The sequence below is a fragment of the Chelon labrosus genome (genome assembly GCF_963514085.1).
Source record: "Chelon labrosus genome assembly, chromosome: 11".
Classification (NCBI taxonomy): Eukaryota; Metazoa; Chordata; class Actinopteri; order Mugiliformes; family Mugilidae; genus Chelon; species Chelon labrosus.
In genome coordinates, this window is record NC_140344.1 from 12,052,528 (window position 1) to 12,078,117 (window position 25,590).

Genomic DNA, 25,590 nt, shown 5'->3' on the forward strand with positions numbered 1-25,590 from the left:
CTGTTTTTGTAGGTGCAGCTGCATTACTCAATTCTTCTGAGAAAAAAAAGAAAGATAATAAGCTATTCTTGTTGGGTTTCCAATCTGGTTCCTTTACAGCTCAGCACGCCTACAAGCAAGCAGTCAAGTCCAACTTACTCATGATAATTTTGGAAGGATGATATTGTTTCACCCGCAACTAGCTCCATGACAATGTGTTGTAAAGTGTGTGGGCTGCAGCTCCCTCCTGGTTTCAGCCCCCGGAGCAACAGCTGCATACGTCAGGTGTAGAGTTGTAAAGGTTCATAAATGCAATACATCAACGTCTTGACAGCCACATAGATTATAAAAGGGGAGGGAATGACTTGGGAAGGCAGAAGAGAGAGGCAGAAACTGTGGCGAATCCTTCAACTGAGCTGGGTGAACTACAAAAAAAAAACAACAACATTAAAAACTAAAGTACAAATGCAGTAGCACGGGCCACATGCACAGGGCGATCTCCATAAAAACCAGAGTTAGCAGCTGTGTGAGAAGCAGCGAGCACTAAGACAGCAGGGAGAAACATTCCCTGCTGGAAGCCACACTCTACTGTAAACACCTCAAAGTGAAAAATAAAACCTCCTCTACTCTTGGCAGAGCTTCTGTTTTTTTTAAGTGAAACATGTTCTTAAGTGCCACTTAACTCGATTGATGATGCACAAACACACAAAGTGAGGGGTAAGGTGGGAGAGAGAAAGCGAAAGCAGATATTGGGTTGTTTAGAAATGGTGACACGAACAGAAACATGAATGTGAATACGCTCTGCAACAAAGGTATGATTGTAAATGGAGAAAGCTTACTACAATCTTTGAATTATGTCACAGTGACGATGAGAAACTGGATGAAAAAATCCAACAGTGCCCCCCAGTGGTAAGAATAATTTGTTACAACTATTTTCAAGAGAACAACACCAGAAAAACATGGTGAATCTTAACAAATCAATATAATTACATAAAGAATGAGCAACAAAGGTGCTGAAAGTTACTCCTTCTGTGTGGCGTCACCCAAAACTAGATGTAAAATCCACAGATACAAAAAGCTGGTCACCAGAACAAGATTTAAGTTTTAATAACACAGCCTGGGAGAAAATGACTTAAACTGAAATGTTTTAGAGTCTCCATCAGAGTGACAAAAGGACCTCAATCTTTTCTCCATCATTGTAACTAGAAATTAGAAACATGGGTTACTGATCAGGGATCATGTAACTATGAGGCCCTCCACTGGGCCAAAGCAGTAACTACACTTTAAAATCACTAACTGTACGCAGCCTGACATCTGGTCTTAATCTCAATGCTTATTTCTCCCTTTCAGCAGCACAGTCAGCCTCCCCTACAGCTGGAAAGGGATGCAGAAGAAAATCACTTTGTGAAGATGAGCGAAGGAACGCATGCAGGCATAAACAATTAACCCCACATGACAGGAGGCCCGGGTGATGTCAGTAAATCTACGCATATTCATCACCAGAGATCACAAAGAAGGAGACTTGTCAGCACAGCTGCTTGACTGCTGAGAATCAGCTATGTTTGGGGGATTTACAAATAGACAAATCCAAAGCACGAATGGGCCTTTTTCTTCAGCCAACAATGTTTTGTTGCACTGCACAACTTGCGTTCTGCAATGACAATAAAGACTCCTTCTCTTTCTCCTTCTCCTGCTCTTATTACACGGAAATATGCAACACCAGTGCAATGTCTATTTTCAGTCACGGGAGTGGAAGTGCTAATTCAGAGGAATTCAAAAATCTTCCAGTGTTTCATTACAGCAGGACATATGAAGACATTTCTAAAATGAATAATAGATAGTCACAGAGACACTGGTTTACGTTGGAGCTGCTTTTTTATTTTCAATCAAATGAACACTGGTATAGTTGATGCTACTGTTGCACAAAACAAAAGCACAACATTACATGCAAACCCCATCAGGGCTCCTGAGTTGTGAACAAGGCTCTTTTTTTAAAAAAAACAATCATACTTTCATGCATTTCATTTCTCATAGAGGCCCAAACATTATTTAGATCAAAGAACAGACAAATGTGTAAAACTCAATCAGAAAATGTCAGAAACCGAACCTTGATCTAAGAACGGAGCCCATTTAATTTTTGAAAATAACTTCAATCAAATAAGGAAAGCTCGAAATAATTCAGATCAAAGTGCCTTTCATCTCTCTACTCCACACATACATGCTGCTCATTCTGCTAATGGCTGTGCTGGATGAAAATAAAACAAGCCCCTCTGTCACTGAGACAATCACATACACGGAGAGCACTGACAAAAAAAAAAAATGCTTTCATGAGGACCTCCAAATTACACTGATTCATTCTTAAATTGTTCTCCACTCCAGGTGCTGGCAGGGTGGTGCGACAATGTTTTCATCTGCAGGTTCTTTTAAGCTGTTTCTGAGGGATCCCCCGGTGCCCCGAGGCAGGTATTAACATGTGGCCTCTCCACTCGGTCGTAATTTATCTGTTTCAGTCATCGCTCCCTCGAAACCCCCAAAAGCAAAACTGGAGGAAGCCTGAGTCACATCAAATTGCTCAATATAAAGTGAACCAACTGCTCGGCTCCAAGGTCCAGCATGAACACTGAACTCCTCACCCTGCCATGACAAGTGATGCAAGCTTCTATTTTTGGTCGCTTCCATCTCTCGTATTGTATCTGACCGGAGGTTAAGGTCAGCTCAAATGCTGAGTGGTAAATCGCTCTGTTTGAATTGCTTCTCTTTAGCCCACAGCCAGAAAACAATAACATCAACGCATCCTCTTTCAACATAAACCCTGCAGCACCAGTTAAAGCACAGTTAAAATAGTTGGAAGTTACTCTGACCGCAACTCCTCAACAGGAATACCAAATATTTTTAATGGCAGGTCAAAAGTCAAATCAAGCCACAACAGGTTTGTCTGCAAACAACAGAGGGGCACTCTGAAACATTGCCGGTTCAGGCTTCGGCTGTGTCTTGACATATTAAATCACAAACAGAGACAGAAGACATGCAGCTATTCTGCCAGTGTATAAAAACCAAATGGATTGCAGCCCCCTGGGTTTCTCCTTTCTGAAGCAATATGGCCTAATGCCTTCTTGTTTTGATTTTGATCTACCGGGGTAGCTCAACCTTTCAGCATGATACTATGATATAAATAGTAGTTTTCATTTTTCAAAATAAAATAAAAGTAGCTTAGCTTAAGTCAGATTTTAATCAAAGTAAAACGCTGGTTGAAACCTACATTTTGGCAATTCTAAGTATTTAATGGATTCATTTTGCACAACATGAGCCCACCTCAAACCTCAAATCAGCACGAGGCATTGTCTTTTCTTGTGCCATGACGGTCAGGCTTCAGGCAGTAGTTATATTTGGTTAAACACTGCTTGAGGAAATGAAAGACTTAAGATATTTTTCCCATTCATTTCAACAAAGCAATGTTTTTAGCGGACCCAGGGAAACTATTGTCTCACACAGGAGCTCCTACCAGATTCCTTTTGGGAACTGTGGCATACAAAAACACGTGTAAACAGTATTAGCCAACTACCATAATGATAATAAACAGAATCAAATTTGGAGTAGTTTCATATAGTAACAGCAGCTAATGGAAGTCAAAGTAACATCTGTCTGAGCGTTAAGTACCCAGAGTGAGGTTGTCCGTAAAGTGGCGGACAAGGTTTAAACCTGCAGACAGACACAGTTCAGTGGTTCCAGTACAGTAAACTGATCGATTTCTCCTGCTCTATCACTGGCCTAAATGTACAACTATGGTGGCGACTGAAATTCACTTCAAGGGAAGAAGAATTCAGATGTAGAAAAGTCCAAAAAAGGTTCAAAAAAGGAAACTGGACTTGTGGAGTTTTTTTGAGAAGACGTTTCACCACTCATCCCAGTAGCTTCTTCAGTTCTGAGAACTTTTTTGGATGTACCATGACCTGGATGACTAAGAACCTTCACAGACACCCTTAGAAATAAGAAAACCATTTAACTATTAAGTACCAAACGTACAGTACAAGGCAGCTTGTGTTCTCCATGACACAAAGCAGACCACTCCCTAAAGGAAACCTCTCAACTCCTTTTCAGCAAAAAGGAACTACATACCTTGTTCGATCGGATTAGAAGAACAGAAGAAAATCTCTTTGGTGGAAAATGAAACTGATTTCTCCAAAGGCTACTCAATGCTACAGCTCCAAATATCCTTTAAAACATTTAACACGTTGGTGGAGAACAACACTGCACTACGCTCCACATGAGCAGCAGTAACTAACGTGTGCGACACAAGTACAGCATGAACAATCAGTCTGTCAACAAAGCAGAGTGATACTGGCTGCATTATTAAAATGATATTTGAATTGGCACAGGAAACTTGAGCAATCACACTGTGGGATTTCACATCCTGCAGCACAATACAACTTTGCTGTAATTCACCTCTTTCATCCTTCCCTGAAGAAAACTCATGCATGACTCCATACCAATACGGCCTTGTTAGCACTGCGACTCATAACCAACACCCATATGATGACTGAGCCTTAACTGATGGATAAAATATCTGATGAATGGCTGATGTCTCGAGAGGAGGACGGTGTGCATGAGTTAAAATTCTGGACTTTTAAGATCATTAAACACCTGAAATTTGAACCAAATATGGTTGGAAAAATACAATCTGTGTGTTCTGATTTACACGCGGACAGCTCTGAGTTTAAGATTCGAGACCAGTGTACCTAAAATTACAACAATTCATGTCAGGTACTGGGCTGGCTGGGTTTCTAAAAAATGAATAAACATGTTTTTTTTTTGGAGGATGCTGCCTTTTTGACTGCAAAGCCAATTTTAGGGTTGGAAGAGAGCCGGCTTCAACTGTGCTTTAGTTCTTGGCAAAGAGCAAACTTCTTGTGTACACATTTGCGCTGTCACACTGCATGACTAATGAGCCTCCCGCCTCCATAAATAAACAATGAAAACAAATAGGCAGAGCGGCAATTCTAACAGCTCAGAAGATCTTACAGTCCACTTACAGTTAGTTCCAAATCATTACACGGAAACTTACTAAAGATTCTTCCGATGCAAATCCTGGACGCAGGCACACAACAACTTGGAACTTGGATATTTTAAATATTAAGTTTGACTTAAAACACTCCGTTACTTCACAGTAACCCCTGAAGCTTCATAAGCAGACTGTCACTGAGAAACATGATGTCTCATATTTTATTCTGATTGTGGATTTGAGAGATTCAGAAGACTGAGGCTTTGAGATAATCTGATGTAGAAAATAGTGAAACTTGTGAACTAGTTGATAAAATATAGTTTTTGCCAAATTGAGTAGTTGTGGATCTAAATGTCAGTAACACAGTACACGTTTTTTTTTAACAATCAATTAAAAAGCTGATAATGAATTCAGTAGAAAAAAAACATAATATATATTCACTGTGCTGCAATGTCATTCAACTAACAGATGAATCATCTAATCTTAGTAGCCAGGTGTGGCCCGTCTCAACCAATATACAGCCTTTAAACAGATAATACAGATATAATGTAGGTTATCTTGGTCAGTAGTGCAAAGAATATGGGCCAAGAATCTAACTTTGCTGGCGGATGCAGCAAAAAAAAAGGATGATTTATTAAAGTAGGTGACAGGACAGTTGCGAAAGTAAAACACCAGCGAGCATGCACTTCGTCCTGCTTACATGCCATGTGCTGTGAACTAACTAAATGAACAAACCGTGAGGTTTCAATGCTAAAGGCTGAAGTGCTATAAAAAACATCATCATCTCCCAGTGTAAATTGGAAAAAAGATGTCAGTCTGACAGATCTCTTCTAGATGATTCATCAGTTCTTATTGGCTTTATATCATGTAAGACATATAAAAGGCTATTTACGAGCCAAAATGATTGAAAATGATTTGTTAAATACGTTTAGTCAAAGCAAACAGGTTGGTCTGGTCTGAACAAGAAAGGGATAGCAGAGGTAGGAGGATTCGGCACAAATCGCAGTTACTCAACTGAATATTATTGCGTGGCTGTAAAGTCAATTAGAGGACAACACATAATTCAGGTTTTGATCAGGTTAGACTACTTCATTCAAGTTATTTATAGCCGCATTATAAGAGATAGACTGTATGGCAAGTGTATTGTATGACAAACCACAGAACTGCCCATCACTGTGGGGCTATTCATCATGAACTGAATGCATTAAAATAATAATTGATGCTCACGTTGAACAACACCTTAAAAACAGATTAAAGGTTTGAGTTTTGCACGGACTCTGAGTCTTATGCAACAAATAACAGACTTTATTTTTGAATCAGTGATTTGTTGTTTGACAAATTCGTTCATATTTGGTGTGTTGGATTCAGCTAGCTTGACAGCAAACTGCCAGGCCGTTTCTTATTGCCATTTTGCCCCCAATAGTAGCTCCAATCATAACATGCAATTTTCCCGCCACAAGACACTGAATTAAAATTAGCTCTATTTTAACATGAAGCTACATGCATTCACACAGTGGACATTATATGATTTGACAAATTCAATCTTGTGCTGTTAAAAGTCACACCAAGGCTCGTCTCTCCACAATTGTGATATTTATACCGGTTACATCCCTCGCCCCTACAGACACATACAGTACATACCACGCACTCAATACACCATCTTCTGACTAGTGGCAGGCAGTAATAAAGCTGTCACACAGGGAGACATGTTGAAACAGTCTCTTAAAGTCTTGTGTAAGGTAGCCGCTAACACAAGCACCACAGACGCAGAAGCATAGCAATCATATCATCAGAGTCAAAGTTGAGGGTGTATTTATCTGAACCACCAGCAGAGGTCTTACAGTGAAAAAACAGTGGGTTGCCTCTCAATCAGAAAGGGGGGGGGGGGGGGGCTGCACGCATCAGTTTGCGAATTGCAGCACTAATGTGGGAAGGCTGCATTTATCCTTGAGCAAGTAGTGCTGATATTTAAACCAGACTTGACTTGACTTCCAGGGACATTCATTCCTACTGCTGCAGAAACATACCGCAGAGGGCTGACAGCTGATTAGGCTGATGGATCACTATGAGGTGCAGCCATTACTACGGTTATGAAGCCCCTGTCAGCTCACTCCACTCTGGCCTCATCCCTCACACAGCCTCTAACTGAACCTGAAGGCAGGCGAAGCAGACCTGATACGCAGTATGAAGCGAGGGAAAGATTAATTTTGTTGCACCCAGTCTTTAATGGACACCTGAGGACTTTTTAACCACTAGTGACAATGCAGGATGATGGTTTGCTGAATGGGTCCCGATACTGTTTGTGCCTTGTGCCGTGTCTCCGCGTTCGCAAGGACACAAGGGGTAACGTGATACCCACGTCTGCAGGCTGAGCGGAGTAAACAGCTGGCAGTGGTGCTGAATTATAAAAGCGGAAAGACAACAATGAACCCAGAGCAAACAGTTCAGGTTTCAAAAGCTAAGGGATTGCAACTGTTTGGTGAAATCAGTTCACCATGTTTGTTGGCCTCAAGCGATTCAGTGAGACATGTTTAATATTAAAAGCTAAACTCTGCCTGCCTTCTGACAAGGAAGGCAACATTGTCCCACTGTTTTTCAGTGTGCCACAGATAAAACAGGCTACCTGGAATTTAAACAAACATCCAAAGTGAAAGTTCAGAATCAGTGTAATGCACACTATCCAGCCATGCTTTTCTCATGAGGCTGACTGCAAACAGACGGCTAGATCTCCAGGATACAGGAAGCACACACTGCTTCCAAGGCACCAATATAGATCAAGGGATGAGCATTTAGCTGTCTGTTTTCTCCAGGGTTTTGTGATGGGGGACAACTATTTTTATGTCTTTTTTTTTTTTGTACGTTTTAGAAGAAAACGGCACATTCCTCTTAACGTTACTCCAGTGATGCCACTAAGCTTGCGAGATAAACAAATGAACGATATCAATCACAGCCAATGTCACGTTATTCAGTGAGAGACTTGGCACGGAGTTCAAATATTTGTTCAGGCTGGGACAGATGAGGACAGAGAGTGTGGGAGAGAACAGCAGAAGAGTCACAGTTGAGCAATAAAGGCTGTGCATCCGATCACTGCCGCTGTCCGAGCATCTCTCTCTGTCCCTAGAAAATAACTGTGCGTACTATATAATCCATGTGTTATAGGTATAGATGTGTTATGGGAACTAAAATGAGATCATGCCATAATAAATATCTCCACTCTCTGTCTAATTTGACAGGTTTGATGTACTCAGAGAACTTGGTACTATTTGAAGCAGTCGCGATGACCTGGGTGCTATTTATATCTGTCAAGTGGCCCATCTAGCAGCAGTGCACTCAAGTCATGATGGGCCTCACATTAAAATGCATGCACAGAGACGTACAGTACAAGAGGCCCGATAAGAATGTAAAAAGCACTTTCACGCGGAAACTTTTGAAGCCCCCGTGTGAGGGGCTATAGATAGATATCGAGAGTAACCGTGGAAGCCCTTCACACAGTTGTGAGATTATACAAGAACCATCGGAGATGAATGGTTTCTACGAGTGCCTGCAATAGTGAAGAAGAAAAACAGTGAATAAACCATTAGGTAAGGTAAGTGTTATCAATCCCCACATTAGGCAGCCAGCCACTTTATTCTCAATTATTAGCATTCGCTGTAAGATTCTTATGAGCAAGAGAACATCAAAGGCTCACACCTAAGGAGCCAAAAGCATTTGTGCTGTCGCTGAGCTTAGGAAATGCATATGAGAAGTGTGAGAGGATTAAAATCTTAGAGGGGATTCTTAGAGAGAAACAATGCCCTGCAGATAGCATACATTATGCCTTGACTGAACAGAAGTGCCTGGGAAATACCACTGCGGGACATGTGAGGTCTTAAGGGGGAAGAACGCAGGTGAACCTGTTGCCAGGAGAAAGAAGAGAGCGGATAAAGCAAAGCCACATGACTGAGAAGCTATTAATCAATCCACTGCTGCTGCTAAATTGAAAACTTGGCACTAACCATTAGTATAGCACTATGAATTTAATTTTAACCCTCTGGAAGAGTGTGAAAAGAAGATATGCAGCTATATTTTAGGAGACATTCTCCGTGAAGGTGTGACTTGGAAAACGTAGGCTCGGTTCCTCTTTCGAGAAAGCGGCTGAAGAAAATGAAAAGGAGACGAGCAGCTGCCTGTTTGGACAGGGATGAAGATAAATTCAGGGGCTGCATTTGTAACAATCTGTTTCAGGAAACAGCATGCTGGTCCAAAGTCCTCTGCGGACATTTTAACATGGTGCTCCAAGAGCTCACAGCTGTAGAGCATTTGAGCAGAGTGATGGCTTCCAAAAGCTCCCTAATCATCACGCACCATCTGGAAAACAACTGGGCCATGCACTGTCCACTGGACTGAGGTAGGCAGACAAGAGAAGCAGAGAGAGGGGGATAAAGAGGGGGAGAGAGAGAGAGAGAGTACTCAGGGCATCATATAGCAGCTGTAAGCACACGTTAATGAGTGACGCATCCACCACCTATAGATCGCTGAACAGATAATATGAATCCAAAGTCTTTCATTTGCAAATAAAAGTTGAAAATTTACTGAACAGCTCTTGCTTTATTGCAACAACATCTTACCTTGGCTCTCTCTACCACAGGACAATCTGTATAATGATTGTGAAATTTAAGTATCATTGAGTTCCTCGGCTAAACAGACCGTTCAGAAGCAGCCAGTCGAGTCGTTGCTGAAAGGTCACGCACTATTTGAAGTCACGCACATGGCTTGTCATCAAACACTGACAAAATGTTTTCAGTTGTCCTCTTACGTCCCATGCACATCAATACAATTTTGAACTAAAAAATAAACATTTGTGGCGTGTACGGAAGAAAATGCAGAAGAGGGCAATAAGAGGGCAGTAAGTACTCCCCTGCAAATTCTAGCAAGCATTAGCCATTCTCAAAAAACTGGCTGGTAAGCACGCAGACGTGATGATCTGTAGGATAGTGGTAGACCAACAACATGACCCCTGCGAAGGCAGCTGTCCCCAGATTCAACCTGGCACAATATCAGCAAAGGATGGCTCATTGCAGATTAATACAGGGATTAATCAAGTTCAACAGCTCTCTCAGCATTAAATCAAAGACACCACAGAACTAAGAGGCTTTAGGACCAAAGAATTACTGTAGCCTATATGGTCCCCTCATAAAACCCAAGAGATAGCCCTACATTCCCTTGACATATTCTATAATAGCTTGGATTGCACTTTTTAATACTGGACATCACTACATTTCCATTAAAGGGCAAGAAGATTTGACCAGATAGGGAACGCTCACACAGTCTGATCATAATGTGCACTAAAATGATGAACGCTTAGAAACTTAGAAGCTACCACCTGCTTGAATGCATTAAAAGTGGCCATAATTTAAATTCATGAAAAGAATCCTAAGATAAACAGAGAAACAGTCAAATATTAGTACACACTAAATGCAATACAAAACTCTGATGCTAACGTTAGCTTGACCTGATGTGGATTTTTCACTGAGAAAGAAACGGTCTTAATCAGCACCTGGGGCAGTCACCGACATCAGAGGATCTCATCCGCATATGTTCACTCAGAGCATCCAAACGCCAAAACAGATACACGCTATTCTCCCGGCGCTAGCCAGATGGCGGGGACCCCACAGAGACTGGAACGCGTGAGAGCTGTCTGAGCAGCTCAAAGCTCGACTAGCTGACTGTCTGTCTCAAAGTCAGCACCCCACAACAGAGCGTTACGGAGCCAGAAATGGGGATGATGTACGGCAGATCCAGATCTACTGGTTTCCCTCTTAAATCACATTACACACACACAACTGAGCTGCAAGAGTACCAAACACTGACAGAGTTAGTGAGTCAGCAGTCACAGCCATCAGAGCCTCCCCCTGCCAAGGGGATGAGTAAATGTTCTCTCAGGGCTTTGCTGTTAGAATAAGACGTTACCGTTAGCCATGTGTACGGAAACGTCTTACTTCTTTACCAACACACCACTTTAAACTGGATATGTGCCTCATGGTTATATTGAAATTATCATCTCGATTGTTTCATTCAACACCGAAGACACACTAATTATTACGTATCGCATGACACATGGCAGATTCCATTACTGTCATTTAAAGAACACAACAGAGGCAATGCTCAATTTGCAACAGTTGAAACAATAACTTTAAACTGTCATTCATCTGATAATTTCGGTCTAAAGGCGAGTCCACAAAGAAACTGTTTTTCATGTCCATTACTCACCATATCGCAGACTATCTATCGTTAATCAATCCACACACAGCCTCCGAGACAAGCATGTGAGATGCACGTCACCTCAGGGCCCAGCCTCTTTGGAAATCAATAAAATTAATTGAATCCCTGCATAAAAAAAACAAAACAAAACAAACAACTGCTTGCAACGCCAATCCTATCCAGAAAATTTCTGCTGTGAGCCTGGTGAAGACAGTTTGTCTGTTCGCACTCCTTTCAAATTTCTCTGTGCTACTGACAGACAGCTGGTCCTCAGGACAGGGCCGGCAGAGCGGAGGTCAGCGTGGGTGTTGATTGAACGGATCAAATGCTTCAGTAAGTTTTCATGTGGATACCCAGTAACAGTCACTTGGGAAGTTTGCATTTCGCCGCTGTGTATTTTCTATGGGCGCTCGAGTTTCCTTCAACATACAAGACGCAGAGGTTATGACAATTAGGAGCAAATTCACCCGTAGGAGTGAATGTGTTCGTCTGTCTTTGTGTGCCGTGCTGCGCCCTGCGTCTCATCCATTATGTGCTGGAACAGGCTGTGGCTCCAGCAACACAAATGAAAGAAACTGGCTCTACTTGTTCCCCCTCATAATAAATCTCTTGATGTACTTCAAGGTGCTACCGGCCAGGACACACAAAGTGACGAAAGGCTTGTGTGTGAGAGTGGACTGTTGTTACAGATTTAATAAAAAGAAAATGCAAAAAGAACCACGTTTGAAAACTATGCTAGTCCATCAAATGAAAATATTTTTGCCCAAACAGGTCGACACGTTTTGATGTATTAGGTATAGAATTTTAGAGATTAAACCGGTATATCGTGCACAGTGATTTAAATATTTAAATTTAAAAATGTTTAAATGTTGATTGTAACTATCCTTGAGGTGTCCTGATATCCAATTTTACACTTGCCAACAAATCCCACAGACTGTAAGTATCCTCTGGCATTAAAGTAATTGACCCCAACCTGGAAAATGTAGTTGCAATTCATTGAAGGGAGTGACAATGCTCTTGGCTGAAGCTGCAATCATGTTTTAGAAGCAGGGACTTGAATGGTCACGGCTTTTTTTCTCTTAAAAAAAAGTTCTGAGCACTTTCCATGTTAAACAAATAAATCTACAACTCTATCTCGGCCTCCTCCCTCATTTACACTACTGTGACTGGATTTTCAGAGTTATATAATCTGGTCTGATATGAGGCTTTGCTCACAGATAGGAGCTCGGATTATTCCCTGGAGAGAAGGGAGAGCTTTTAAATGTCTGCCATAACTGTCTGTGTCACAGTTAATGACAGGCCCTGCTTCCCTGAAAAAGAAAGACCTCAACTTTCAGTTCTTCCAGGTAAGACTGAACAGATACAGCCACCGCAAACCCACGAAGACAGAAATGAGAGTCGATGTGAAGTCACTCCTGATAGTGATTTTTATTCACTTTAGCTGATGCAACTCAACAAAATGAAAATCAGCGTCGTATGTTTGAAGGCTGTGACGTGCTAATCCCTTCTTCAGATCTCCGATAAGATGCCTCATTTTAGTGAAGCCCGAGGTGTCAATGTCTGAAGATGAAACTAAAAGCTAAAGTACAGATTAGAGGCAAACAGTTCAGTTTTGGTTCTCTACTCTCATTCGGCTGAAACAAGCAGCAGTTTTCAGCAAAAATCCCCCAAAAAACTACCAATCACATGGTGGAGCGTTTACCAGCTCGAGAGCCACAAACTGTATGTGCACCAGGAGTTGGTGGAAACAACAAACACAACTGAAAGGAGAGTAAATATTACACTTATTGTTGTGTAATGATTAGAAACAGATTTTTAAATGGATGTTAAACATTGCTCTACAGCCCCTCATTTGAAAAGGCCATGTCAACTGAAAAGATGAAAATATCTCAGTGTTGCGCTCCCAGCTTGTTTCCGCCGTTACTGCAGGGGTAAATAAACACTCAAATAAATGCTAAGAGCTATACACAGTTCCAAGAAAGCAATCAGAGGGAAAATGTTATCTGAGCTGTTTGAAATATAATTATGTGTCCATATTTCATATGAATAAATACTAGTCTGTACACTTACACAATGGCACATGTGATGGTATTTGAAGGCAGGACATGCACTGCTGCTGCCACCAAGGTGTCTTTTCTTTCCCTTTTTAATGTTTTTCATCGTCAGAATGACAAGTATTGTTAAATCCTTGAGTCTAGTTTGTGAATGATCCATGAAACAATTGTCTTGGCAAGAAAAAAACACATCAGGCGAAGTGAAGAATTACGCCAATTAAGTAGTGCCCTCAAATGGCTACTTGAGGCTGGCTCCATTAGTCAATCCACCTAGACCCACCACTAAACAGTTTTATTGTAGAAATAAACAACAACGTACCACCTGGCGCAAAAAGACATCTTAATCTTGATAGCTAATTCCCCCATTCATAAGAACTGTAGGTTTTTTAATATAACTAAATTATTTCAAGCCTCAGCGTTATGAAATGTTACCTAGGTTACCTCCAGGTGACTAGCTGTCTTCCAAGGCATCACCAACTTGCATCAGCTCCTCTTCACTTTTGAATTAGCTAGGTGTTAGGCATAGTCAGTCACTGGCAAGATAGTGATCACCAGAGCCACCATACTGAGCTTCAAAATCACTCTTCTGTCCATCCTTATATACGGTCAGGTGATCAGTACAAGCCAATATAAATCACATCATATTTTTATTTGGATCAAACTTTTGATAAATATAGGAGCTCTAGTATATTATCAACAAAAACACAGTCATTAAAAGAAGAGTATTTGATAATTTAACTTTGAGTGAAAATGGCCATAATTGAACATTGATCTGAGAGCAAAACAACGATGTTAAAAGAGCAGCCAGACAGCGTGTGGGTTTTCAAAGCAGAAAATGTGCCAACATCTAAACGGAGGTCCAATGGAGACATTTTTGTCATCGGCCAAATTTCAATTGACATGCTTTCTTCTGTACTGGCTGATAAATAATGCAGCAGCAGAAGTGAATAGCCTAATGAAGGTGGCTGTTGCAGAGCAGGCTAGTACAATATTTATATTTTATGTTCCACTTTATACTGATGAGCACTCCGAAACAGCAAATTGTCCTCAAAGGACACCAAGGAGCCGACATCAAATTAAACATTAATAAACGGACGGCAACCGAGCTCGGATTTAGGCCTGTAGCACTGTGTGGGTCAGCTGTATTTATTGCTCACTCATTAGCCTTCAAAACAAGATAACAGCTACCGTCTCTCACAGCATAACCTGGAGCAATTAGCCCTGTCTTCAGAAGTCTTTTCCGTCGTTTCTCACACAGAATTAATGAGACAAGAATAGCAGGCAAAGAGAGGGAACTGGCAGGAATCAGCACCTGTCTATTCAGAAACATAATTGCTGTAAACACTTCATGCGTTCATAGGGAAACAAACTCATAATTAGGGTCATCACTTTCCAACTCTAATATTAAGCCTTTTGCAACAGTCAAACTGACTTCGACCCATTTATCCTGATACACACTTCGGAAAGGGTTTCACAGATCAAGAATCCTCATTAGAAGACAGTGACAGAAAAACACTGCGACAAACCACAGCTGAGATTTCCCAAATCGGGTCCACACTTTTTGTTCAAACTGAGGCTTAAGTTAAAATGTAGGATTATGTGCCACTGAGATAAAATGGAAAACACAAATCCGCCAGATGGAACGGTCTCATCAAAACGCTGTTTATATCACAAACAAAAACAAGCTGAACAGATACTGTACTCTGGGTGGCTGTTGTTGGATTTACCAAAAGACCCAAGGGACAGAATACAGAGAAGATGTTGTGGAAATATATACCGAAGTGTTTCATTCACTGTGTATTTTTCTGCACCGAGTCCATGCGTGCATGCTTTTTAAAGTGCATATCTTGAGTATCGGAAAGCCCAGCTGTGGATCCATGCACAGTGAAGTGATGTTCAGAAAAGGCTCAGACGCACCAGACTGACATCAAAGAACTACTGGCAACAAAGCCCAACCGTCTTGCCTCACGTCTCCTGTGTCTCAGCAGAAAAGTTGAACTTGAATACTCCACAAAGACTATGGCCAACAGGCATCTAGCACATACGTTCTGCATCAGGAGGTGGCAGCAGTCTGTATATGTCATTCAAAAGCTGAAACCAGAAGACGTAGGACTAAGAAGGAACTTGGAAAATAACTGTGTACTGGTTTATTCAGATGAGCTGAAGATGAAAAATGAGGAGAGCTTTCTGCGTGTGCCTTCTTGGCTTTGTCGTTTGCTTGCTTTTGTAATTTCCGTCTGTCTTATTGTGCACTGGCTCTCTGAGCGGAAACAGCCAATCAAAGGGATTTCTCTCACTGAGCCCTTCTGCCACCGATTAAACTTGCGCAATCGGTTGAAAACCAGTCAGCAAGAGTCCAACTAGGCTGCAGACCCAAATTATGGTGCAGAACACGCCACAAAAACTGGGGTCCACAGAGAGCCAACAGTCAGGTTGTTGTGTCAAATGTCCCAGTGATATAAGTTGCCACAGCTCCCAATGCTCAACGCATGGTACAAAGTAACAAACACGTTTATCTATAGGACAAAGTGTCTTTTACTCTGATGCGTGGATTACAGTTTCAGAGCCACTCAAAGCAGCAGATTTACTGGATGGAGTTCCCTGATTTATCGCCATGTTCAGCAGTTGTGACCGGGGCCAAAACCCGCTAGCCTTAAAGCTTAGACAGTTTCTATTGACCCATTGCTCTCTCCTCAACGAGCCATATACGTAAGATAGGATGATGACAGCGATAAAACTTTGGATGCATACGCACTTATGCAGCATTTAGTCTAACAAAATGTACTCGCAGTTCCCCGTCTTGGAGTCTTGTCAAACAAACACAGTGAGCTGATTTTTGTGGCGGCCTCTGAAGAAAATTAACAAGCTAACCGCTGCAAATTTATACCTTTCCACGGTCTCGTCCTCTATCAGTGGAACAGCAAGTGCTGATCAGCTGGAACATAATAATTCCCCAAACTAAAACGGCATGTTTGCACTGGGCCACCTGCAGACAACCCACGAACACAAGCCGTGACTGGTTCAATTAACGTCTCCACTGACCTTCACTCATTCAAATCTCACGGCGCCATAAAAATAATCACATCTCGGGATGGACCATGCCTCTACTTTGCGCTATTACGCCGAAAACCTGCGACTCATCCTTCCCGACACATCAGAGGACAGTCTGCGTCAGCACAATCTGCTCCTTGATGCTCACACTGTGTAACCTGATGGTAACAGCCAAGCCACACAGCCAGCATGTGAATAAGCCAGATCCTTTCGCAGAGCTTTGTTCACATTAACACCTCGCTTACATAAAAGATGTAAAACTATACCTCTAAACGTGCAACTCTTAGCAAAAGAAAATTGACGGCAATACCAGCTTACTTTAAAACACGAGGCACTTGCCTATCCAGCCGTCAGCACACTAATGCTTTTGGAGTGTTTTCAGAGGCTTTTATTGGCAACCTCACACAAAGCCTCAAAATGTCCCAAGGACTGTCCAAGTCATTTATCACATAAACCTGTCAACAAATCTATGTCTATGTCAAAGAAATGAGTCACAAAGAAATTAAGAGGCCTTGTTTTACACAGCCCAATTACTCAAAGCTTAAAGTGCATCTAAAACATATCATCATCACTACACACCAACTGATCAAGACTGATCTTTGGCCTTGAACTGACCATACATGTTTTGTCACTGCATGCGGTCATCTTCATGACACTGCGACTACATGACTTATCGGTTCTTGCTAATTTACAGAGAACAAAAAGGAAACAAGTCAGGCCAGCCAAATGCGTCTTAGCAAAACACAGAAGGCAGACAGTGGAAGCATCCGCCATGCTTCATTAAACAGGGCAGTCTGCATCACGGTATAAACAGGAACACACTATAGTATTTTCTGTAGGCCTCAAAATAAACTTTACTGACAATATGACAGAAATTTAGGTTTCAAACTTGGAGCTTAGCTGTCAGTTAGTTTCTCTTATGCACAATTCAAAAACAAACAACAGACATTACAAGCGTGGGAGACAGAGGGAATGAAGGAAAAGAGGGAAAGGGACGGGAGAGAGCAGGAGACAGCATATTGGAGAATAGGCGACGGTAATCAATTGAACCGCAGTGAGTATTCTAAGGATGGATGCTTGCTAAATTAATAGTATGCTGCACAAATGAATGTAAAAGAAACATATGCTGCATTGCTTCCATCTAACAACTGTTTTCACACAGCACAGATTTGCTCACATTACTATATTTTAAGGACAGCTTTTTCAGACTACAGGGAAAACAAGGAGATGTGCCTGAGCTGTTTCTTCGGATTTTATGCTTAGCTTCAGTTCAGAGCAGGCTCAGTTAAACCAGATGTACACGTGTTTTTGTTTACCGTTGTATTGTGGCTCCGTTAATCTGTGTATACACATTTATCTTGTATGCGACAAACAAGTGAATTTAAATGACTTCTTCACAGTTTTTGTCTTAGGATTTACAGCGTGTCTGAAATCCAGCTAATGGATAGACCAATGCTTTTTCATTTCACACAAAAATGCCTTCTGGACACTTTTCAGGGGACATGATGATTGCATTGTACCTTGTTTTACAGGGGACATTACCATGTCATTGGACTGTGCCAGAATCGCAGTGATCAACTAATGAATGTGGTCTCCCCAAGCCTGGTTTGCACTGGGAAGCTGTGATAAAATACAGGAATATAAAATTACAGCCTTTCAGTCAGACTGCCTGGCAACCTGCCACATGAAGCTCCTAAAATACACGAGGAAGTCAAAAAAAAAAAGGAGAGGGACTCAGTAAGGATAATAAAGCATAAAATCCTAAATTTGTGGGGTAAGCATTGCAATGTCTTCAGCCATGCAGACGTATTCTTGTATTTCCGCAAAAAAGCTCATCTACAAAATATCTGTACCTGCTGTTAGGGGGGGGAAGTACTTTGATGGTACACGCATAGTAACAAAATATTTCAACTCCTATCCTTGGATTTGGAGGACGGATGATGAATCAGTGCCGACTGAATGACAGCGCTCGTGATCTCTTTTGATTAGCTGCATGCATCAGGGTACTACGGAATAGAGGGAAGGAAATGTGAAATACACTCTAGTTCAAAGACGGTAACGTAGCCAATGGCTGATGTCGTTCATGTAGATCCTGGTGTTCACGCAGAGAGAGACACAAACCGAACAAAATGTTTCAGTGGTCACGGAGGAAATATCACTTATTCTCCTGCCCACACAGCCTCAACAAATGAGCAGAGGGAAGGAGACTTTGAATAAAAAGTCCTTTCAATTTCCTGTAATGCAGTGGACTGGCATGGATCTCAGAAATATTTTCTAGCATCTCCTAAAGACAAGTGACATTGTAAACTGGGAGCAGGCCATTTAAATCCAAACAGTGAGGATAACTGTCAGGATAGGGAAACAAACTGCACTCTGGCTCACCTCCACAAGTAGGCTCTGCTTTGAGTTGGGTAAGTCTGAATAAATAAAAACAGCTCACAAGAAGACAGCGGCCACACTTTGCCCACGTATTTGCACAGCATTCCTGTGTAATCATTAACTTTTGCGGTAGGCTTCTACGGTACAGAAAATGTGAGTAAAGGCTCCCAATTAAACGTTACAATATTTACTGCACCGCACGTTTCCAGCTCCAGTAGGCATATGAACAAGCGTTTCATTCATCTCAAGAGACTATGTAGTAATAAATACATTTCTCTTTATAACTAGGACATCATGGTGACACAACAAGGAAGTGATTTGAATTTATATGGCATGGGTATAAAGTTGTGATGGGTGTGTGTGTTGCGAAGGAAGACGGTTAAACTCACTTGATAAAGCACCGTGCTCCTTCAAAGGTAAAACCTTCTTCCCAGCCAGTAGGTAGATCTGTGAAACAAGGAGAGGTGGACAAAAATATGTAAACAAACATTGGTGGACGAAACTTATTATGTTTTAATTTAAATAGGGCTATGCATCCCCAGCTGTCAATCTGAGATGCAGAGAAGCAAAGGTTAACGAATCAAAAAAATGACCTTGAGTTTCAATAACTTTTCAAGCAAAAGCGAAAAAACGAAAATCACTACTCCAGCTTCTCAATGGGGGAGGACTTTCTGTTTTGTTTTTTTTCTTTGTCATGTACAATAGTGCTCAGCAGGCAAGCAAATCTGAAGACATCACTAGAAATGCATCTGATGTCACTTTTCATTATCAGTCCATTTGTCCGTTACATTTGCCCTCAATCAGTGAGTCCTTTGGTCTATAAAATCTCTAAAAATAATACTATTACTTACAATATTTTAATAACAATCCACAATCCATATACAACAATCCATAAATGAATGTGAGCTAATCAAAATGATCATCACTTTTGAGAGGAAGCAGCAAGTCAATAACACTAGTAGGGTACTTGAAGTCATTTCCATAAAATGCTGTGCCATGTGTTTTTCATCTTACTTCCATATTTGTGTGGCATTGTGGTTTTATTTATTTTTGTGTAAAGGCCCAACTGGGAACACGAGTTGAAATAGCTGTAAACTCTCTGTGCAGCACATGAGGTTTTCACGCTTTGCTCTGGAACTACGTAAGACTGCATGGTCCCTATCAAACAAATCCATTCAATCTATCAATTCAATCAATACAGGAGGCTGCTGCTGCTGCTGCTGGTGGTGGTGGTGGTGTATAGAGTCGCATGATAACGTCACCAGCGTGGAGCACTGCGGGGAGCTAATTCTACACTGTAAAACGCATTTTTGAGTGGTATGGGAATCTAATTGCAAATTTGTATATAGTATTTACAGTAGTAGCTCAATAGCCTACAGCCTTTAGCATCTGTTGCTGCCAAAAAGGGTCTCGCTTCCTTAACTTGTCAACAAAACATTAAATGTACCAATATCACGTCAGCAGTTATTTTATTCAAAGTGAAATAAAAACGCGTGGAAATTAGTTTACCTGACGTGACTCTTGGTGTCATTTTTTATTTTTTTATTTTTTTATTTTTTCAGTCAGGTAAGCTAACATTAACCCCAACTTCCCTGACTGACTGACCAGGAGGCTCGAGAGGAAGTGGCACGAGCCCGGGCAGAGGTGGGCACGAGAGGGCTCACTTTTCACACAGCCTACACGAGCGCCTAAAGCCCACTCACGCGTTAAGACACACGGCATGGATGTGACAGCGTCTCTGTCCCTCTCTGCCTCGGTGTGGGAAGTGTCCGTTTTCGGACACCGGGAAAAACCGACACATGACGGCGCACACGACAGACGTTATAAAAGACAACAGAGAAACTTGACAGCCGCTCGGTGACATCTTTACCTGGAGTTTTTCTGTGCCCGGTTATAACTGCCTCGCCACTGACTGGATGCAGCCAGGTTGTACTCTTGGCTTCTTCGCTGTTGAGAGAGGGAAACGCATTCATTATTAAGCGGCGACTTTGTTCGAATTACAAACGGACGGCGTGACTTAAAGTCGGTTTCTTTGGAGGGATATTTACTTAACGAAGAAGACACGTCCATCCCGAGTAACCCCGTAACTCCAAGAAGACGGGAGACAAGAAATCCACTCGGGCTGTAGGTCCGCCGCCATGTCTGGCACTACTGTATGACAATCGCGCGGCTCCGCTCTCACAGGCAGCGCGTACACGGAAACCTTGGCAACGGCGGATGGCTGAGAGGAGGGCAGGAGCACGGGGGGGTAGGGCAGACAGGTAAAGTCCATTCATATGTTTGGTAGGCGACTTGTTCGACTTATCTAAATGTGTTTGTATTGGCGGAAAATCGCTACATAAATGCTACAGAAACATTTGTGTTGTTGTTGTTGTTATTGTTCCGTGCGTTGTTGAAGTGTGACTGTGTTTTGTGTTATTTTGCATGGCTGTGTCTGCTTTTGTTCCAAACAAAGACACATCAAACATGGGGGCAGGGATGGGTTAACTGGCTCCTGGGGGACCCCACACAAAATTGATCTGCTGGTCCCCTTCAATCCTTTTTTCCACACTAGATATTTAATTATTTATATACACCGATCAGGCATAACATTATGACTACTGTGAGGAGAAGTAAATAACATTGACCATCTTGTGTCAATTCAGTGTTCCGCCGGGAAACTTTAGGACCTGGCATTCATGTGAATGAATGACGTACCACCCACCTACACGAGACCAGACACCCCCACCCCATGGCAATGACACTCCTTGATGGCAGCAGCCATCCCCAAAAACAGTTAAGAAACAACTCAGAAACATAAAAAACAGCACAAGGTGTTGACCTGGCCTCCAAATTCACTAGATCCCAAACTGATCAAGTATTTGTGGGATGATCCACAGAGGCCCCTCCCCTCAACCCAAAGGCCCCCACTAACAACATTCTGTTGCCAGACACCACAGGACACCCTCAGAAGACCCATGTCCATTCTCTGATGAGTCACAACTGCTTTGGAGGCAGAAGAGAGAAATAAATAATATTAGGCAGGTGGTCATAATGTTATGCCTGCATATCAATCTGAAATTGTAAAATTAGACAGACCCCATAATCCAGTTAGTAGCATGAGTCACTTTAAGGCGTTTATCGTGTCATTTTATGCTTCATAGTGGTACATGTCCCAAAACAAATGATCAATTAAATCATCACAAACCAGATGCTACACAATAATCCTTGAATTTTTCTGGTTAATATGGAAGTTTCTTGCCCTTGACTGCTTGCTTTGAAACTTAAAGTAACACTTGTTTTGGTCACTCCGACTGATATACAGTTTTATTATATGTGATGTCTTTAGATTATTAACACTGAAACATAAGCAATATTTTGTGCTGTTTCTTTACACTTTTTTTTTTTTTTGGTGAGATATTGGGTCGCTACCAAGATTAAATCAAGTGAGAAGTTTTAAGGGACAAATCGCTATTTGGTGGAGGTGTTAAAAACTCATACATATCTGAAATGTGACTCAGACTACACATCAGAAGCCAGAAAGTTTGGAATCTACTGATTTAAGATTGTGTGTGTATAATGTATAATTAAAGTGTTTTATTTTTTTAAAGCTTGTTATTTTGTTATTTTATCCATTGTGTGAAACTTTCATTTTAAAAGTAACTGGTAACGATAACCTCAGCCCGCCGCCTCTTTCTATGAGTCTGTCTTATACAGAGAGCTATTTTTTCTACACCACAATGTGCAGTAATTTCAGTGCAGTAACCTCATGTGCAATTAACCTAATGTGAATTTTTATAGTTTTACAAAGTGTGCATATTTCAGTAGTAATAGTAAAAACGTTTACCTTTGTTTTTAGTTTTAGTTTTTTTATAATAAAGATGACTCGCGGAACTTCGGAAAAGAATTCCAGTGTACCTGTACTTTCTTGTACCTGTGCAAATGGCAATAAACTGTTCTATTCTATTCAAATCAGTTTTGTGGAATGGTAACCATTAGGTAACTTTTAGAAAGTCAATTTTACTTTTGTACAATTTTGTAGTAGTTTTACTTGAGAAAACACACTTAGCTTGCACCGCTGCAGACTGACATACGCACAGAGAGACATGTTCACAGCCCACTAAGGCACCAAAATGTTCAACTCCACCTTTAGGTTCCTGTTCTCCACCTTTTGTCATTTTTCAGTGAAACTGCAGCATCAGCCTTTCACAGCATACAAAGACAAGTCATCCAACACCGCCGTGCCTGGCTTGTTGTTGCACTGTGTTGCATTGTTTTCTGGACACATGGTAGGCCACTATTTTTGAACGATCATGTGGTGGTGGGAAGTGGACATACTGTATATGCCAACTGCCAGGCGATCCACTTGCAGAATAACTCTGAAGGAAGCAGTTAGGGAGTGATGCCTGGGCTGGTCAGATGTCAAACACTGAGCTCTTTGTATTCTACTTACCTGGGGCAGACAGCTTTTTGGTAACGTGACATACAAAAGCGCTGCTTGTTTTTCCCCAGGTAGCAGGACAATAATTCACAACAAGACAGACTATTAAAAATCGGAGCTTCACATGCTGTTAAATTCGACCTCTTATTGATTTGACGTGGACTGCATAGGTTGGGTTTCTGGCAGATCAGTTAAAATGTCTTTCTTCTATGAAATAGGTATCCTACCTGCTTATGCTCTTTTCACAAGTATTTAATCCTTTCCAGAGAATCTATGAATAAGATTCGTGAGGGTGGAAATAATTGGATTAGAGCCTGATACTGGTATGTCTGTGTATACCCGTGGGATCTGAAAGTGAGGTCGTGTCTGAAATCCAGAGACAGCCATTTCAAAATCTGCTCCGTGGGCCTATGTGCCCACTCTCTGTCTTGCCGTTGATAGCGTTCAGAAGAAAAAATAAATAAAACTGTAGTGTTGTTTCTACTCTTTAAATTATAGGCCAACATGAAACACACTGCACTTTGGATTAGTAGACACGTTAGCCAAATGTATTACTATTAAAACATTTCCAGAGAAGCCATAAAACAAGCAGCTTGAGCTGCGTTTTGTCCCAGCATCCTAAGCTTCCCTAATCAATATGCAAGTTTGCATGGAGTTCTGTTTCCAAGGTCTGACAGTATTGACATAACAGAGAGTCAAGTACTGTGGGTCATATAATTCCTCTTTTGGCCAGAGCAGACATTTCTCAACTGCAGCCCACAGTTGCCAGGGTGCTTCACTGAGCTATAGCTTATCATCGGCATTCAAATAACCCAATACCATTTAGCTGAAGAGGGAGCCTAACTGAGAGCGGCTAGCTGTGTTTGCCTTTCTGCAAGGAGTAGCCTAGCGCTAGCACAGGACATGCATGTGGCGCTGTGTGTAAAGTAGGAAGGACTGAGTGGTAGGAAGTGAAAGTAAATGGAGAAGAAGCCAAACAAATCTGGAGACATTAACACTTTTTTCTCTGGGATCTCCTAAATATCATGTCGAGCCGTAACAAAATATAACACTGACTCAGCGGAATCACCTAAATACTACTCAAAGCATTTTTTTGCAACTCGCTAAATATTAATTTGTGCCCCAAAAAAGACGCAGAGCCTAAATACATAAGAGCTATCATTATTAACACATACAGTGTCGTGTCTGAACATTGTGCAGCACATTCTTACATAATTGCTTCACGCTAAGTGAGGCGAGGGCTCAGCGACACAGGCCAGACTTGAGGCATCAGAATGTAATTAATGGTTGCAGGTTATCAACCAGCTGTTGGAGGGCTTTGTTCTGGTGCCAGCTCAACAGTAGCCTCGTGCCTGTCTGCGCCTGGTAAGAGGGCAGGACTGTCGTCTTTACACTGGAGCCACTCGGCTTCTGTGCAAAGCTCTCATCCGCTGGAATCAAAAGTTCCTAAAGAGCCATCTCTGAGCCTAAATACCGCACTTTGAAATCAGTAAAGTCTGTGCATGTGGTAACTCGGTCACCTTACTACTGCAGAGAAATATATATTCATTGATTCGATGACCAGTTCATCTTCACACAAGTCAAAACAGTAACTTCCTACTGTACTGCCCTCTGTAATCCATCCCTCAGACATTTGCATTGCGAATAAGATGTCATCTGTGCTTCTCCAGTTTCAATACACAGAATCATTTGACCGGCATGCATAACCCACAAACCAGTACAGCTATTAGGGTCAAGTCAGCAGACCAGGTTAATATGAAGCTTCGGAAAAATGGTAAAACACTTAATGCAGTTGTAGCTGCAGAAGTGCAGAGGTAGCAGTATGGATGATAGGAATGACTCTCTAGGCTTTGAAAGATTGCGGAAAAAAAGCCCCTGAAGGGAGGTGTAGTTCTCACGGCTCACCTCTGAATCATTAAACACGCCTCCCTGAATCACTGCTAGTCACATCCTGACAAAGACTCAACCCACAAATGGCTCTCTGTTCACCACAGTCATGACCTCACTGGATCCATTGCATTTCTGGGCGGCGTCCAAGTGTTTTTCTTTCCGAGTTTTATGAGCTTTCCACCAGTGATATATGTCATTAAACCTGAATGAGAGGATACGCTTCTTTGTAATTAGAGGATGTCGAGAGTGGCCTGTGTGCGTCGTAACTGAAATGCTTGTGAGAAGAAATTCATTGCAGTACAACTGTGGCAAGAAAATAAATAAAAAATAATTTATTCTTCCCAGACCTCCTGGCTTTTATTTTGCTACGTAAAGTAAAAACAGATCTGGGTTCAGAGCGTTCAGTGTTTATTCGTGCATTTAAAGGGTTGACTCTCCGCAGACTGAGGTTAGAAACCGCAAGCGGTAAGACCAAAAGCAGAGCCCGAGCTCAGCCTCTCCACATTAATTTGTCTGTTAAATATCTAACCCAGCATAACCATCCTAATCTTACCTCCATGTAGTCTTCAGGCGTTATT

At 41.7% G+C, this 25,590-nt stretch overlaps 1 protein-coding gene across 7 annotated transcripts in view; it reads right to left on the reverse strand.

Moving 5' to 3' along the window:
- The window catches only part of LOC311495720 (pleckstrin homology domain-containing family A member 5-like), a 74,028-nt gene extending 53,132 nt beyond the window's left edge, over window positions 1-20,896 (reverse strand). For 3 of the 7 annotated variants that reach the window (XM_084555279.1, XM_084555275.1, XM_084555278.1), the window contains exons 1-3: window positions 20,751-20,893; window positions 20,573-20,649; window positions 19,092-19,149 (exon numbers count right to left, since the gene is read on the reverse strand). In XM_084555279.1, coding sequence (XP_084411405.1) covers window positions 19,092-19,149; window positions 20,573-20,649; window positions 20,751-20,842 — 227 coding nt within the window. In that variant the 5' untranslated portion in view covers window positions 20,843-20,893. Of the gene's footprint in view, window positions 1-19,091; window positions 19,150-20,572; window positions 20,650-20,750 lie in introns of all 7 variants that reach the window. The other 4 variants (XM_084555281.1, XM_084555277.1, XM_084555276.1 and 1 more) reach the window with 4 other exon arrangements.
- Between the last annotated feature and the right edge of the window lie 4,694 nt (window positions 20,897-25,590).